The sequence below is a fragment of the Ahaetulla prasina genome, chromosome 3, assembly GCF_028640845.1.
Source record: "Ahaetulla prasina isolate Xishuangbanna chromosome 3, ASM2864084v1, whole genome shotgun sequence".
Classification (NCBI taxonomy): Eukaryota; Metazoa; Chordata; class Lepidosauria; order Squamata; family Colubridae; genus Ahaetulla; species Ahaetulla prasina.
The window spans coordinates 190,715,092-190,732,862 of record NC_080541.1 but is presented as its reverse complement, the minus strand read 5'-3'; the positions used below and the strand labels follow the sequence as shown (position 1 = coordinate 190,732,862).

Sequence of the window (17,771 nt, the reverse complement as noted above, 5' to 3'; positions counted from 1 at the left end):
TGTATAGCCAAAATATCAACAATAAATAATACCGATAGACACCATTTTGTTTGCTAGATACAATATTATGTGCAGGAGATGCAGTACATAACTGTTTCTTCCTATTACAGAATTAGAAATTTCAATGTCTAATTACTTTATTCTCAATATAGACTTAGGAAAGTTTAAAGGGGCTGAAAATAAGGGACCTGTTGCCCTTTTAATATTGTTGTCTGTCATCATCCAGCAATCGTAGCTAGAATGACAAGAAGTAAATCCAACCCTGGATTCTGTTTCCATACCAGCCAATTCTGCCACAGTAGATTGTATTATTATGATTTAATATTTATTTAACAGACCCATATATTGATGGGATTATGCTCCATACTTGGCTGATTTTTTTTAACATTAGGAATCTCCAATACTGCAAAAACCTAAGAAGTAATGGGGATTAGGAGGAGCAGGATGGGAAGGATGAAGGATCTGAATCCTCACTGCTCCCAATCCTGATTATATTTAGATTGCTTTGCACGTCTGACTTGAGGTTGTACTCTGGACTGACAGACAGTTGAGTTTATTGGAATATTCTTAGAAGTATCTCACCACCTTTTCTCACTTTTAGGAACGTTATTAGTATATATATCTGTAAGCAATAGATCTGAAAAATATTAGTATAAGTCCAACTTGGTTGCCTTTTATCACTTTTTTCCACATCCCCTTGATAAATATTTCCCTAATACTGTGTGAAAGGAAATTTAATGGTGTTATGAAAGCATACCACCAATATACAAGCAATCCCCAATAAACAATGAAAACCTGGCTTTGTCCCTGGAATATTCCCTGAAAAAGAGGCTTGAGCACAAGGAGAAGGAAGAATTGATGGATTTATTTTTTTAAAATCGGAAGTAGCCTAGTGCTAATGTAACAGAAATCTTTAGTAATAATACACTGTATTCAAAACTGGTAAATTAATAACCAAATATTAATAGAAGACGTACCTAAAGCTCTTCTGCTAACTATCATGCCATCCACTAGAGGGATAACCATATTGAATTTTCCAGTAGCTCCTTGTACTTTTACCCTGAATAATCCAGTGTTGAGGGGATGGATGAAAATCACTGGCACTTCTTTTTCAGGAGTAGCAGACCTTAAAAATTACAGAAGTAGCTAAAACCAATGAACATTTAAATCTATAAAAAAAGCAATTGTGTTTTGATGGCCAATTTTGAAGGATTCAGTTTTTAAATAATAAAAAGTAAAACATTATAACAAAGATGTCAGGTATACCATGACATTTATTTTTCCAAGCTCAGCAGGAGACAGTATGTAGACAATATTCTAAAATGATGCCAGTGATATAGCAAATGGATTGGCTGGCTTAATACACACAAATATCAATAGGAAAGTTGGAGTTAACAGAAGCAAGCTGCAAATCTAAGAACCAGAACCCATGTGTGGCCAAGGCATAAAAACTTAAAGTCATTAGGAAGAAATATTAACTGCAACAACTTTAAATGTCATTAGGGAATAGTATTTTGCTCACACCATGAAAAATATAAGTAAACATACTTCCATCCATCCATACTTGACTTATCCCTGTTTATCACAATTTACAGGTTGGAACTTAGATGTGGTAATGCCTAGCTCACAGGTTGCAGATGAACAGATGCTAGCTATGTCCACAGAGAAACAGTGTAGAGAAATTAAATCATACCTCAGCGAAGTACTGCTATTTGTTGTAGTTTCTACTCCAGTGCTAGTCTCTGAAACCAAGTCAGAGAGAGGGAAATTCTCTGCAAGACAAGGATAATATAAGTTTAAATAACAACAAATACATTTTCAAATCCATAAAGTTTCAAGAGAACACAAATATAACTGGAAACTAAATCAAATTTGTAATTGCAAATAGTGGTAGCTAATTAATTCTAATTTCAGAAAAAATAAAGAGGACTGGACCTGATGACAATTTGGATGGGAAATTAGCAGAAAGCCCTAAGGCAAAGAAGGAAGGAAGGAAGGAAGGAAGGAAGGAAGGAAGGAAGGAAGGAAGGAAGGAAGGAAGGAAGATTTGACTTTCATATTTATAATAAAATCCCAAGATTCATGTACCTATGTCATCATAGCGTTCAACCCAAACCACGTACACCTTGGTTTCAGGTCCCATGGGAGGAATAGCCCGACCTTGTGGAAACTTCTTTGATTTGGAAGTTGGACTGAGCTATTGCAAGTATAAAACAAAAACAAATGTTCACCTATTGATCAAAATTAGCAGCATGTATTCAGTTATAAGACTCTGAAGGAAATTAACATATTTCAGCAACAAATAACTTATGAATCAATTTACTAGCAACAAATAGCTTCTCTGTGAAACTAAGTACTTCCCAAGACTAATTAATATCATACCCAATTGGCTATAAAATATTGCACAACGTATTTTCTCATGATAAAGTATATTGGGAAAAGATGAGGCCTTAGTGCCGTTATTATGATAAAACTGTATGGCAAAGCAAACCAGTGGAGAGTTGTATCTATTAAATTCGGTGGGAAGCTGTGGGGGTTTGGATGGGGAACAACAAACTTCAGTTGAACCCTGGCAAGATTAAGTGGCTTTAGTTTTGGGGCTTTCTGGTTCTAAGATGTAATTATCTTTAGAGCTAAATTGGATTGCATTGTTGCAAACAGATCCTGTGCACAATCTGGGGGACTTCCTGGACTCATAACTCTTTCCCGAGGAGCAGATGACAGTAGTAATTAGGAGGGCCTTTGCATAGCTTTGTATCATGTGCCAGTAGTGCCAGTTCCTGAATCAAGGGACCTTACTCAGTCACTCATGCCCTGGGTCATGTCCCATGGACTATTGCAATGTGCTCGGCATAGGGCTGCTCTTGAAGAATACCCAGAAATCAGAAAATTTGTCCGGGGGCAAAATGCAGCAGCTCAGGCAGTTATGTTTGTTTCTGATAAAGCGCACATGTGCTTTACCTCTGCCGCGTGAGTTACATTGGCTATCAGTTTCTCTCTGGCTCCAATTTAAGGTGCAGGTATTGACCATTAAAGTATTACATGGAATCAAGTTATTTGAGGGACCACCTTTTCATGATTTCATCACAGAATTCCCCAACCTTTCTGGCTTTGTGGACCAGTGGCAGCGGGGGGGGGGGAGGGGGGGGAGGGAATGGTTCTACACGAGTGGCGGGCAAGCGTATGCATGCACAGCTCCCATTGCACAGGCAAAGGGCAAGTCACTTGTACAAATGGAGCATGCACATGTTCACCTACTGCTTGTAGAAGTCGGGATGCATGCACGCGCTCACCCACAACTTCTGCAGCTCAGTTCCAAACAGCTCAAGGCCCAGTTGTGGCCTGGGGGGTGGGTTTCCCTGTCTCACCAGTTCCAATAGAATGGGTGCAATATGGGTTCTATCATCTAGGACGCTCCATTTGGCAAGCCCTAAGCAGTGGGCCTTTTCTGCTATGGCACCTCATTGTGGTATCTTCTCCCACCGAAATAAAGTCAGTCTCATTACTCCTGAGCTTTTGAAGGTCTTTCAAGTCCTGGATATGACAGCAAGCTTGGGTGAATTTGTGAGATTGCTCTGATATTATTAACATCTCTCCATTATTTTCTTTTCTTGTTTTAATTCTTTTATAGTTGTTAAGATTCTTTTAATAATTATTATATAATAGTTTAAAGTAATGACTGTTTAATTTATTAGTGTATTATTGGATTGTTGTATGCCACCCAAAGATACTTCTCCAGCTAGAAACCAGGAGATGGTTGATTCTAGTACTGCCTGAGATATAAAAACTTTGGGCCAGATACTCTTTCTCACCCACATCATCAGGCTCTAGCAACAAGCTGGTCAGTCAATTCCTAAAGCAACCAACTGATCATCATTTGGTTGATATGGGGAGAAAAAGGACCATGCACCTGTGAGAAAAAAACACTAGGAAAAAGAAATACATAAAAGCTATAACTTATATTTAAAGTTCACACAGAATAAACTTGCCCTCTGTGAAGTACTGAGATTGTCTGTATGATTGGGAAAAAGCTCAAGTGTCAATGCTTGCTGCTTTAGTATCCCAGGTAGGAGATCCATGTTAGAATCACTTTCTTGGTCCGAGACATTGCTTTCCAACGAATCTGCTGAAACCCAAAAGAAAGAAGTTTCTTAAAACAAGAAGGCCTTTCAAATCCGAATCCATTCTGAATGCTAACAGTGCTTTTCCAGATGGCTCATTCATTTTAAGTGCAGAAAGAATCCACAATGCAATTTCGGAGCCCTACAATTTCCCTAGTCTGCAAATAATATCTGATTCAGTTATAACTGTGCAAATAAAATGTGAATAGAAAAGAATGAGAAACTTTTAGTGATCCAGTTCAGTTTGTCTCAATTTTGACTGGAAAAAGCTTGACAGAATTTTAGGTGGAAGACTTTCCTGTAACTATTTGGAAACATTCCTGCATATATGCTAACACTATGTTTTCCTTAAAAGAAACTTTGCATGCTACTGACGTCACAGGACTTTAAAATAAAGTAGCTGAACATTTCTAATCCATAATTGAGAATATTTTATGAATTCCCTTAAAATACATTTAACACTTTGCACAAGAAGTGGGTACATATTAAAATCTTAATGACAAAAGGGTGGGAAAGGAAATGGATGCCGAACACAGGAAAATGTATCAAGATGACAAAACCACTATGGCTTTCTGCCACAGGGAGGAACAAAATAAATCCTGTTCCAAGAGTGACAACGTAAAATGGATTTACCACATATTTTTCTTATGTGTCAAGTTCTTCTGCAATGCAGGATACAGTTCTAATCAAATGCTGAAATATTTCTCGATCACTTATAGCAGGTGTCAACCTTGCGTTGTCATGGCAGCATCATGTGACATATCGGGACTTTTTCCCCCTTCACTAAACTGGTCGTGGATGTGGCCAGCATCTGACGCATCTGGCCCATGGGCCGGGAATTTGACAATCCTGACTTATAGGATCAAAGACATATGCAGTACACTTACTTAAGGACTCCATAGGCGAAGGAACAACAAAAGCTATTTCTGTAAGAGCATCTGCGTAATATAATGCTTTTCTTTGCCCATTAAAAATACTTGCTCCCATGTCTTCTGAACAGATTACTTCATCTGAGAAGAGGAAAAAATAAAAATCAAGTTCTATTTTGCGCTTTATTAAAAGAGCAACCATATTTTTCGGAGTATAAGACGCACCGGAGTATAAGATGCTCCTTAGTTTTTGGGGAGGAAAATAAAAAAGCTAATTGGCAGGTTGATTGGCCTCCCCGAACACCCCCAATCAGCTGTTCCCAGAGGTGAATTTTAGCAACAGGTTCCTTGGTGGTGAGATCTGTGCCTTGCTTTTTTTTTTTTTTTTTGCTTTTTTTTTCTGCCTTTGAAACTCCATTTCAGAAATTTTTTTTATTCTGCCTCTGAAAGCCTCCAAAACAGAACTTCTGAAAAAAAGTCTCTGAAGCTCTAATTGGGAGCTTCTTTTCTGAAGCTCTATTTATTTATTTCAATATGTTACACTGTCCTGAGCCTAAGAAAACACCTCACCTTGCTCTGATCCCTCCTCATCGCAGAAGCTATTAATGGACCAGCTAGTTGAAACATGTCCTGTCCATCCAGGGTGCTTGCCCACATCAACAGACCATCCAAGAGATAGCAAGAACTCTAGAAAGTGTGGTTGAACATTTCTGGAAGACTCTACGTTCTTCAAAATCTGTGGAAGAATAGATCATATAGCACACACACACACAAACAAACAAAACATATAGAGGTGATTTCTTACTAACATTGTTGTGGAAATCAGCACTTTCTTTTGCATTTTTAAGATACTGCCTTGAAGTATCGAATAATTTAGTTGGTACAATAAACAAATAAGATTAGCTGTACACTATATGCGTACTTTGTATCACCCAGGGAGGTAGACTGGAATGATCTATGCCATCTATTCAAACAGAAATAACACAAAATGTTTAGAGCAGATATAATTATGCCCCTGGAAGCCCCTTGATATGCCCAATTTCAGCACTGATATCAGTTAATTAAACCAAATTTATCATATTCTGGTTTGATATGATTTCCAAAGGTGCTTGAGTATGTTTCTCAGGACACCAAAGGAAATATTGGCTTAATGAAACCACTGAAGATAGGAATATTATGGGTTATGCAGAGACAACAAGGCTTATTTTGGCTCATAAACAACAACTTGCTCAACCAGGACTGTCATTTCTGAATATTATCAATGTCTTACTTAATACAGAATTCAGCTTTTTCAAGGAGTTTTTTGTTCCTTACTGTAGTTAAGAAGTGTCAAAAGAGTTCTAAAACACCATTTGCAATGTCCCACGTAACCTCTTTCCCTGAATAAGTAAAATCAGGGTAGGCTAAGAAAGAAAGTTTAAAAATTGTGAATGAAATAAAAATAAAATAAGAGCTATGTATAATTTTTACAGTTTGCAAAATAAATTTAATCAAATTGTTGTGGCATAAAATTCTGAATGATTTTATTTGCACTGGATTCCAAATTATTGTTGCACCCTACAAAACATTCTTGTACCATCTGGTAACAAACTACAAGGAATCAGCATATTACTTACTTCTTGGCTTGATTTTTGGCCTGCCTTCATGTAGAAAATGAAAACAGTATCAAAAGGACGACATGGCAGCAAGTCCAGGTAACCAATGTCATCAAAAAACCCGGGCACAGAAGAATCAAGTGCAATCAGGTGAGGAGGTAGTCTGCTATTAGCAGGTTCCTAACCAAAAAAGTAGTACAAATGTTAATGCCAAATAATATCTAAAAATGTTTATGATGAAGTAGGATAAACTATTTTAACTTATTAATGAATAACTGCTATGTTGGTGTATGAAAAGAAAATCCAAAAGCCTCAACTGTGTAATAACCTTATTAACTTCAACCAAAATGGCACAAAAAAAATTACTGTTAAGTTCTCAGCAACCTTTTATTAGCAATATTTTACAAAACAAGCAGGGAATCAGGAGAAAAAGTTGCAGATCAAGAATAAATAACCTACATCAAAAGATTATTTGTTCCTATTTTGGAGTTCCCAGAGACACCTACTGTAAAATTCTGCTAATCACTAATTTCAGCAATATGTTCTTTTGTAAAAATAAATCCTAAAAGTGTTTCAATCTTCTAACAGGTTTAACACATTATTTTGTTTAATCTATCAACTCCCTCCAAAGAACAAAACATTACAGGTTTTCCCATCTGCTCATCACATTACTATCATGATCTTTCCAACTTTTAAAGTCCAACATTTTTTTTATGTCTGCCTGCTTCAAGTTGTCCTATTAAAAAAGGAGTAATAAAAATCAATTGCATTAACATAATAGGTAGTGTTATCTCCCACACAGACAATATAGAGCAAGACTTTATTGTGCATTATGAAGTATGGCATACTCTTCTTCTCAGTAGTAGTTTTCACAGTGTGAGTCTTACACCTACAGATATTTTTTTTTAAATCATGCACATGAACAGTTAAAGAGTTTTACTATTCTATTCCACTTTATAAAGTTCTACCTATTTTGAGCCTAAAGTCATTGGAATCAATGCTACCTAATGGCTTTATTCTAATGATTGTGCTTGAAGCAAACTAGATAATAATCAAGTTTTCAGTCACCTTCAATGCTTCTAGAGATAGAAAGCCAAAGTGAGAAAGGAAGAGACGGGCTGTTTGGAATTCCCGTGCAGGAGGAGGGGGTTTACAATCTGTGATTGGATCAGGGAAGTTTTTCTTCCTCCATTCTTCTTCCATTTTTTGATCTATAGATTTCTCGTAAAGAACTTGCTGATCCATTCCACTTCTCAGCTTCTCATGACGTTCTTCCAGCTGAAACATATTTAGCAATGGTTATCAGACATCCAAAATTGCCAAAAGTAGGATCAAGATGTACTGCAGAATTGCTCATGATTCAAAGAGCAATGAAACCAAGTGCCTAAAAAAGCTGCTGCAATGTGCTATAGCTTTCTACCTAATAAAATGCTGACTACTGATGCTCATCAGTTGCCATGTACAAAAATTCACCTGCTACTCAGCCCCTACATGCAGTTAAATAAATGCCTAAAGGAAAGAACAATTACAACCAATGTTAACAGACTCAATATATATCTGATTTCACATTTTCACAAGATACAGAAAGAACAAGAAGAGGATATTCCTTTCCAATCTGGCAATAGCTTCCTGAAAAATGATGACTGGCTTACTTTATATGTCTAGTAAGCAGAAAAAGTTTTAATAGATGCAGAGATGCACAAACACATTATTTTGACCTAGAAAAACTGATATGAATGCAGGAAAGAGAGTAAAAGAATTTGTGAAGAATTTAACAAGTTTTTTTGTGCAACATGAAACAAATCAGGAAACTGTAAATTTCTTACTTCCTCAGTAACTATCTCATGCAAGTCTGGAATGCTCAGGTCTGCTTTCACGAATGGAATTTTGTCTACTTCCTCAGGAAATGGCCGATGTTTCACACTATATTTTAATCCAACATCATTTTTAGGTGCAGGACGGGGTTCTGGGACAAACAGCTGTTGAAAAGAAAACAATCAATCTTAACATTTACTTTAAAAGTTTTAATATTTTGTTATTGAAGCAGATAGAAATAAATTTGGGGCTGGCAGCACTAGTAATTCATTAGAACAGTAACATTGAAATAATTATTTATTATGCCTTCCCAACTATTTTTTTTTACCTGAAATGAGAGAGACCACTTTAATTTAGTAGTCTACTGAATTTAGCTGTAATCTACACAAGGTGAAACATTACAGCCTAATAGTCAGTTTTGCTTTTAACTTTTTGTGTGCATATCAATAGTCATGCTTGAAGTTAACTGCATTTGTACAACTGTGTTGCCATGTTTTCTTAGATTGCATTGGGTATACAGGTAGATTTTATAATCTATATGCCAGAATACAACCCCAGATAACAAAGCTGTAGTTAGTGAAAACTGAACCTCCAGAGAGTTAAGATTCTGAAGAGAACCAGTTTCAAGGTCAACAGTTTGTGTGAATATTTGCCACTTCTCTTGGTAGAATTCTCTGATGTGTGTTTGCCAATTTTCACTATGGAGGAAACAACATGCTAAAAATCTGTGACTATATTAAGTCAAATTTATGCAGACTCTTAGAATCAGGAGAAATTGGAAAATCATGTTGATGTGGATGTAGCAAAATGTAGTAAAATGATGGTTGAGTAAAAACTGTACGAAAAGCCACAAATATGAAAAATTTTCTACTACAAATATGAGCAAGACTGGAGAAAGTAAGATTCATCTGTATCTTTGTATATAGACATAAGTTCACATGGAGGCAAACATTATTTCTAAATAATATAACAATAATTTAAACAATATTGTGTCAGCTATTATTTCTGGTACATAATTTTGATTTGCGATAGTAGCGAGTATCTGCAGCTCGGATGTAGGATGAGAGTGGAAGTTCACTCTCCACATGCTTGGAGAACAAACCTCCAGCCTCATAATTTTGATTTATTAGAGTATGATTAGTTCAGAGAAAAAACAGATTACCAGAACAAATACTGAATCTTCTGGAATAATGATAAACAAGGACACCATAATTATTTTAGGATTATTAGTAAATAAATAAGTTTGTGATATTTTCTTTTAAATTGTTTATAAACTGATATATTATTAAAGAAAACAGTACTTATGCTGAAGAGATTCCAATGCATATTTATATCTACTGTTAGATTAGTAAGGGACAGACCATAACTACTACCCTATTATGAAATGTTGCAACTGTTAAATGGAAGGCGTGAACCACACATATTCCATATATGGATGAACATGATTCATTATCCCCTCATTTTCAAAATTAGGATGGTAACAGAAATAATCCCTAATTCAATTATCAGTTAGTTTAATTTTAAAAATAAATCTAAAAATAAAAAATAAAACCAATGGCTCTCTACAATGAATAGGAGAGGAAATAATGCATGGTGCACATGGTTAGTTTGGAAGTGAAGCTGAAAGGGGCATTAAAACCAGTAATTCATTGCACCAAGGGTAGCATAACATGAGCACTTTACTGAACATTTTTCAGCGCTCCTTGGCTTTTTATAAGAAAGCAAATTAGTTCCATCCAGAACTCTGACAAAAACCTTTTGATTTGATTTGGCTCCTCTTGGCAAAAGGCAAAGTTGTTGTGCCCACGCATGCCTTCCAGACATCCCACGAATTAGAATGGTGACTGAAGGAAAAAAGTCATCTGGGGAAGAGAAACACCAGCATGAATAATCTCTTAAAATAATAATGCTGAAAAAGATTAAATTGGGCACGTATAAACCAATTAAAGGACGAAAAAGTTTAGTAACACAACTGGCAGAGCTAGAAATTCAATAGACAGATTTGAAGATAAAAGCATAAGCTTGTTCCATGTGCAGGAGCTACATACAATTACTGGGGGAAAAAAACCTAATAGACTCTCCCATTATGTCTGTAAATAAACTTGGATAGTCTTAATTTATCAGAGGAATGAAAGCAAGAGGAAAGAATAAAAGCAAATGGGTTACAGCATACACAGTATTGAGTGACTCAAAACAAAAACATTTCTCTGATGTGCTATATTTACAGATAAGCTGCAAGACTTATTAAAATAGAAGTAGACTTAATTTGTATTTAACTGGCTTTTGTTCAAATTCCTATACTGCAACTCAGTTTTATCATGTGTTCTAGAGGTTCCAAAGTCACAAAAAATGAGCCTTAAGAATCCAGCCGAAATTTCCTAATAATGTAAGAGCCTGCTGGATTAGAGCAAGGGTCAGGCTTATCCAGCATTCTGCCTGAATGGTACCTAAATGTCTATGGAAAACCCATAAACCAGACATAAATGGCACAGGGTTTTCTACTCATTTTCTACTTTAATACCAAGTAATTGGTATTAAAAGATTCACTGACACTAATAATAATGATTACAGTTTTATTCTCTTCATTGTCATAGCATAATTCAGTTTGCAATCTACTTTGTAATATGTCTCTTTGAAATGCCTTTTCATAAGATTACCTAAAAGCCAATCTAAAAAGAAAATTTTGTTTTTTTACAGTCTATTCTAATAAAACCTTGCTACAAAAATAAGCTAGTAAATGAAGAGTACCAGAAATAAAAAAGGCAAACTCCTAGTCAGTTTTGAAACAAACCAGGATGAACCATCCTGAAACTGAATTATCATCATCTTTCATTGATGCTACATCTCACATATACTATGGCAGAATTTCACAATATTCTGCAGTTCAGCACAATATTCTATAATGCAGAAGACCAGTTTAATTAACTGCAAACACACATACACAAGGATGCCTGAAAAGATACACACAATACGTTTACTCACTTTGTTCATTCCCCAAAGGCTGCTCTAACATTGCAAGGATGACGCTGTTATCCAGGACAAAGTAGCGGAAGCTGTACTTGTTTATAGAAGGCAGACGAGCATATTTAATTAAGGTGATCTCATTTACCAAGCTACAAGGAGAAGCAGGACCACTGGGTGAAGGGAAAGCTCCAAGAACTTGCATGATGCTGTAAACCGAAAGAATAATTTAGTCAAGACATTTAGTAGAAAAACTATTAGAATGTTAAAGCAGCATAAATTGTATCTATGACATTTTTACTGATGTCTTGCTGTCACAAAGCATCAAACAACCTATAATTTTAAGTAGTATAATCAAGAAAAGGATATTTAGAGGAAAATGCTGAAACTGAAAGTATATTCTTTGAACCAAATAAATATTTCCAAGTTTCTTCAGTTTTAAGTAAAACACTGTTTTGAGCAAATTCATTGTAGAAACGTTAATCAAGCCAAGAAAAATATTATTCTGTGGTTAACAGGATTACTTTCAATAATCTTTCATACCAGGTGAGGGTAGCTTCAGCTGCATCCTTCACTCTCATGGAAGCAGGATTTGGCTCTTTATCTCCTTTGTACTTAGCTTCTTGTTCACTACTTCTGGATTTACTTCCTGAGATGCCCAGTTCCACAATCTCCAATACTTCTTTTAAACAATCCTAAAAAAGGAATGCTGTACCACTCAGCTATTTAACAAATAACACTTTAATAAAGAAGTAAAATAACTAAGTTAACTAAGACCTTAAACAACTCTATAAATATTCAGGGGAAAATGAGAGGATGAATGTAGAGTAAAATGAATAAACTGAGCAAAAACAATAAGCTAATAAGTTTCTCAATAGAACAAGGAGCCAAAAGAAGCCATCTTTGGATTAGTCCAAAAAAAAACTGAAAGCAGGACCTATATTTAGATTTGTGGTATGTACTGTGCAGGGCTCCTGTTACATTCCTGTAAACTCTGAAAGAGTCTCAGAAGGATTCTGAATAAGTAGATAATCCATATGTGTGAATCACAGAAATCATAATGGAGACCTTTTACATTGTTTCAATTTGATATAGGTTAGGTTTTTCACTATTCAATTTCTTAGGTACTTTGTACTATTAGTTTATTAGGGCAGCCACTGTATATTAAAAGCTTGCTTTCCTGGCATTGATATCACTTGGATATTTTCAAGAAAGTTTGAAATTTAACAGACCTTTTAGGAGCTAGAGGAGTCCAAAACAACCTACCACCTATGGAATCTATAATGATAAAAATTCTAAGATGTTTTTTGTTATAATTAAAACTCACTAGTACTGGGTTAAAACAGTGGTGGAATTCAATTTTGTTTTTACTACCGGTTCTGTAGCGTGGCTTGGTGGACATGGCAGGGGAAGGATACTGCAAAAACTCCATTTCCACCCTACTCCAGGGGAAGGATGCTGCAAAATCCCCATTTCCTCCCCACTCCTGGGAGAATGATATTGCAAAATCTACATTCCCACCCCAAAATTTCTACTACCGGTTATCCAGAACCTGTCAGAACCTGCTGAATAGCACTCCTGGTTTAAAATGATATATATAGTCATTTTGATAGCTAATTTTTGGAGGGGGAGGATATATGATGCATACATATGTCCATCCTAATGTCTTTTGTGATTAAAAACATTTAAGAAAAAACATGCAAATTACCAGAGTTTAAGTAACTGCTTTTACTTTACCCCATCCACTGTGGTTTAATTGAGGCAAATGTCATGATTTGTTGTGGACTGCATATTTTGAAAAGAAACTAAAAGATAATTCCTGGGGCAATTGTTGAAGGGTGAAATGTGGTTTTCCAATGAAAACTTTACACTCCTACTTGTATTGCTTTTACAAACAAAACATGCAGACACACTGTAGAAAGATGTATAGGTATTCCTCAACTTATGACTACAATTGCACTCAAAATTTATGTTGCTAAACAAGACATTTGTTAAGTGAGTTTTGCCCCATTTTTACAACATTTCTTGTCAGTTGTTAAGTGAATCTGGCTTTCCTATCGACTTTGCTTGTGAGAAGGTTACAAAAGGTGATTACATGACCGTGGGACACTGCAACAGTCATAAATATGAAACAGTTGCCAAGCAACTGAATTTTGCTCATGTGACCAAAGGGATGCTGCAATAGTTGTAAATGTGAAAAATGGTCCTCAATCACCTTTTTCAGTGCTGTTGCAACTTCAAACAGTCAATAAAGAAATGGTTATAAGTTGAGGACTTCTAGTTATTGCCACAAATAACTATTTATACACTAGAGTTAAAAGACGAACTGCGGTAGATGCAAGCATTTCGTATTGACTCATCAGTAACTACGTTACAATAACAGGATTAAAAGACAATTACATCGGCAGAACTGATAGGTGCTTGGCTTTCAGAATAAAGCGGCTCTTCGGACCGCCGCTCACCACCGCAGGGAGACGGAGCCAATGCGTTGGTTCCGTCCCAGGCGCCTGATGGACCCGGAGAGGTTCCGGACGGAGCTTGGGCCGTTCCCTGAGGATCTTACCCACGGCACGACTGAAGAACTGGTTGCGGCCTGGGAACGGGCCGCGGCTGGGGCTTTGGACCGTGTCGTGCCTTTGCGGCCTCTGACCCGGCGTAGATCTCAATTGGCTCCCTGGTTTTCCGAGGAGCTGAGAGAGATGAAACGCCAGAGAAGACGCCTAGAGAGTACTTGGAGGTCTAGCTGTTCCGAGGCTGATCGGACACTAGTGAGGTCCTTTACTAGGACCTACCTAGTGGCAATGAGGGAGGCGAAGCGTTCCTACGTTTCCACCCTCATTGCATCGGCAGATAACCGCCCGGCCGCCCTGTTTCGGGTGACCCGTTCCCTCCTCCATCAAGAGGGACGGGATGACCCTTTACAGGGACGAGCTGAGGAGTTTAATGGTTATCTATACGATAAAATCGTTCAGCTCCGGGATAGTCTGGACCAAGATTGCGAGGATCCAGCTGAGATGACAGAGACACGTCTTGTTGAGGTTATTTGGGATGAGTTTGATTCTGTGGCTCCCGAGGACATGGACAGGTTGCTGGGGAGGTTACATGCAACTACATGTTTACTGGACCCGTGCCCTTCCTGGTTAGTGCTGGCTGCTCAGGAAGTGACACGAGGCTGGCTCAGGGATTATAAATGCTTCTTTGATGGAAGGGTTTTCCCGCCGCCTTGAAGAGGCGGTGGTGAGACCTCTCCTCAAGAAGCCTTCCTGGACCCAGCTATTTTGGGTAATTATCGTCCAGTCTCCAACCTTCGCTTTGTGGCGAAGGTTGTAGAAATGGTTGCATGGCAGCTCCCCGGCACCTGGAGGAAACTGTCTATCTAGACCCGTTCCAGTCCGGCTTCCGACCCGGTTATAGCACGGAGCGGCTTTGGTCGCGTTGGTGGATGACCTCTGGAGGGCCAGGGACAGGGTTGTTCCTCTGCCTTGGTCCTATTAGATCTCTCAGCGGCTTGATACCATCGACCATGGTATCCTGCTGCGCGGTTGGAGGGATTGGGAGTGGGGGCACCGTTTATCGGTGGTTCTCCTCCTATCTCTCTGACCGATGCATGAGCAGTGTTGACAGGGGCAGAGGTGGTCCTCGAGGCGCCTCACTTGTGGGGTGCCTCAGGGGTCGATTCTCTCGCCTACCCTGTTCAACATCTATATGAAGCCGCTGGGTGAGGTCATCAGTGGTTTCGGGGTGAGTTATCATCTGTACGCTGATGATACTTAGCTGTACTTTTCCACCCCAACGAAGCGGTCGAAGTGCTGTCCCGGTGCCTGGAAGCTGTACGGGTCTGGATGGGGAGAAACAGACTCAAGCTCAATCCCTCCAAGACGGAGTGGCTGTGGATGCCGGCATCCCGGTACAGTCAGGTGCATCCGCAGCTGACTGTTGGGGGCGAGTTAGTGGCCCCAAAGGAGGTGGTTCGCAACTTGGGCGTCCTCCTGGATGGACGGCTGTCTTTTGATGAACACCTGGCGGCCGTCGCCAGGAGGGCCTTTTACCAAGTTCGCTTGGTTCGCCAGTTGCGTCCCTTCCTTGACCGGGATGCCTTATGCACGGTCACTCACGCTCTGGTTACGTCTAGGCTGGATTATTGCAATGCTCTCTACATGGGGCTGCCCTTGAGGTGCACCGGAGGCTGCAGTTAGTCCAGAATGCGGCTCTTGGTAGTAATGTGGAGCCGCTCGTGGCTCCACGTATAATGTGAAAAAGAAGAAAAAAAAACCTCGAGAGAAAGGATATAGAGTATAAGCCGAGGACGTTTTCAGCACAAAAAATGCTGAAACTGAAAGTATATATACTCGAATATAAGCCGATCCAGTATAAGCCGAGGTCCCAATTTACCCCAAAAACTGGGGTAAACTGGGGACTCAGTATAAGCCGAGGGAGGGAAAATGAGGCAGCCACCGGTCAGGAAAGCCTCCTCCTCAGCCGAGAAGGCTGGCGGCTCCCCGCCCGCCTCTCACTGCACCGCAGGGCTTCCCGCGCTAATGCAAAAGCCCGCCAAGTTTGCACCATCCGGTATAATGTGAAAAAAAGAAGAAAAAAAAAAACCTCGAGTATAAGCCGTATATACTCGAGTATAAGCCGAGGGGACGTTTTTCAGCACAAAAAACATGCTGAAAAACTCGGCTTATACTCGAGTATATACGGTATATTCTTTGAACCAAATAAATATTTCCAAGTTTCTTCAGTTTTAAGTAAAACACTGTTTTGAGCAAATTCATTGTAGAAATGTTAATCAAGCCAAGAAAAATATTATTCTGTGGTTAACAGGATTACTTTCAATAATCTTTCATACCAGGTGAGGGTAGCTTCAGCTGCATCCTTCACTCTCATGGAAGCAGGATTTGGCTCTTTATCTCCTTTGTACTTAACTTCTTGTTCACTACTTCTGGATTTACTTCCTGAGATGCCCAGTTCCACAATCTCCAATACTTCTTTTAAACAATCCTAAAAAAGGAATGCTGTACCACTCAGCTATTTAACAAATAACACTTTAATAAAGAAGTAAAATAACTAAGTTAACTAAGACCTTAAACAACTCTATAAATATTCAGGGGAAAATGAGAGGATGAATGTAGAGTAAAATGAATAAACTGAGCAAAAACAATAAGCTAATAAGTTTCTCAATAGAACAAGGAACCAAAAGAAGCCATCTTTGGATTAGTCCAAAAAAAACTGAAAGCAGGACCTATATTTAGATTTGTGGTATGTACTGTGCAGGGCTCCTGTTACATTCCTGTAAACTCTGAAAGAGTCTCAGAAGGATTCTGAATAAGTAGATAATCCATATGTGTGAATCACAGAAATCATAATGGAGACCTTTTACATTGTTTCAATTTGATATAGGTTAGGTTTTTCACTATTCAATTTCTTAGGTACTTTGTACTATTAGTTTATTAGGGCAGCCACTGTATATTAAAAGCTTGCTTTCCTGGCATTGATATCACTTGGATATTTTCAAGAAAGTTTGAAATTTAACAGACCTTTTAGGAGCTAGAGGAGTCCAAAACAACCTACCACCTATGGAATCTATAATGATAAAAATTCTAAGATGTTTTTTGTTATAATTAAAACTCACTAGTACTGGGTTAAAACAGTGGTGGAATTCAATTTTGTTTTTACTACCGGTTCTGTAGCGTGGCTTGGTGGACATGGCAGGGGAAGGATACTGCAAAAACTCCATTTCCACCCTACTCCAGGGGAAGGATGCTGCAAAATCCCCATTTCCTCCCCACTCCTGGGAGAACGATATTGCAAAATCTACATTCCCACCCCAAAATTTCTACTACCGGTTATCCAGAACCTGTCAGAACCTGCTGAATAGCACTCCTGGTTTAAAATGATATATATAGTCATTTTGATAGCTAATTTTTGGAGGGGGAGGATATATGATGCATACATATGTCCATCCTAATGTCTTTTGTGATTAAAAACATTTAAGAAAAAACATGCAAATTACCAGAGTTTAAGTAACTGCTTTTACTTTACCCCATCCACTGTGGTTTAATTGAGGCAAATGTCATGATTTGTTGTGGACTGCGTATTTTGAAAAGAAACTAAAAGATAATTCCTGGGGCAATTGTTGAAGGGTGAAATGTGGTTTTCCAATGAAAACTTTACACTCCTACTTGTATTGCTTTTACAAACAAAACATGCAGACACACTGTAGAAAGATGTACAGGTATTCCTCAACTTATGACTACAATTGCACTCAAAATTTATGTTGCTAAACAAGACATTTGTTAAGTGAGTTTTGCCCCATTTTTACAACATTTCTTGTCAGTTGTTAAGTGAATCTGGCTTTCCTATCGACTTTGCTTGTGAGAAGGTTACAAAAGGTGATTACATGACCGCAC

The 17,771-nt window shown here is 38.1% G+C and overlaps 1 protein-coding gene across 3 annotated transcripts in view; it reads right to left on the bottom strand.

The window, feature by feature from the left end:
• RALGAPB (Ral GTPase activating protein non-catalytic subunit beta) overlaps nt 1-17,771 on the bottom strand; it is a 75,556-nt gene that overhangs the window by 4,084 nt on the left and 53,701 nt on the right. For 2 of the 3 annotated variants that reach the window (XM_058175511.1, XM_058175513.1), the window contains exons 18-29: nt 11,905-12,056; nt 11,383-11,570; nt 10,156-10,262; nt 8,412-8,564; nt 7,654-7,863; nt 6,607-6,765; nt 5,561-5,726; nt 5,009-5,131; nt 3,990-4,126; nt 2,089-2,197; nt 1,694-1,772; nt 978-1,126 (exon numbers count right to left, since the gene is read on the bottom strand). In XM_058175511.1, coding sequence (XP_058031494.1) covers nt 978-1,126; nt 1,694-1,772; nt 2,089-2,197; nt 3,990-4,126; nt 5,009-5,131; nt 5,561-5,726; nt 6,607-6,765; nt 7,654-7,863; nt 8,412-8,564; nt 10,156-10,262; nt 11,383-11,570; nt 11,905-12,056 — 1,732 coding nt within the window. The remainder of the gene's footprint in view (nt 1-977; nt 1,127-1,693; nt 1,773-2,088; nt 2,198-3,989; nt 4,127-5,008; nt 5,132-5,560; nt 5,727-6,606; nt 6,766-7,653; nt 7,864-8,411; nt 8,565-10,155; nt 10,263-11,382; nt 11,571-11,904; nt 12,057-17,771) is intronic. The other variant, XM_058175512.1, reaches the window with a different exon arrangement.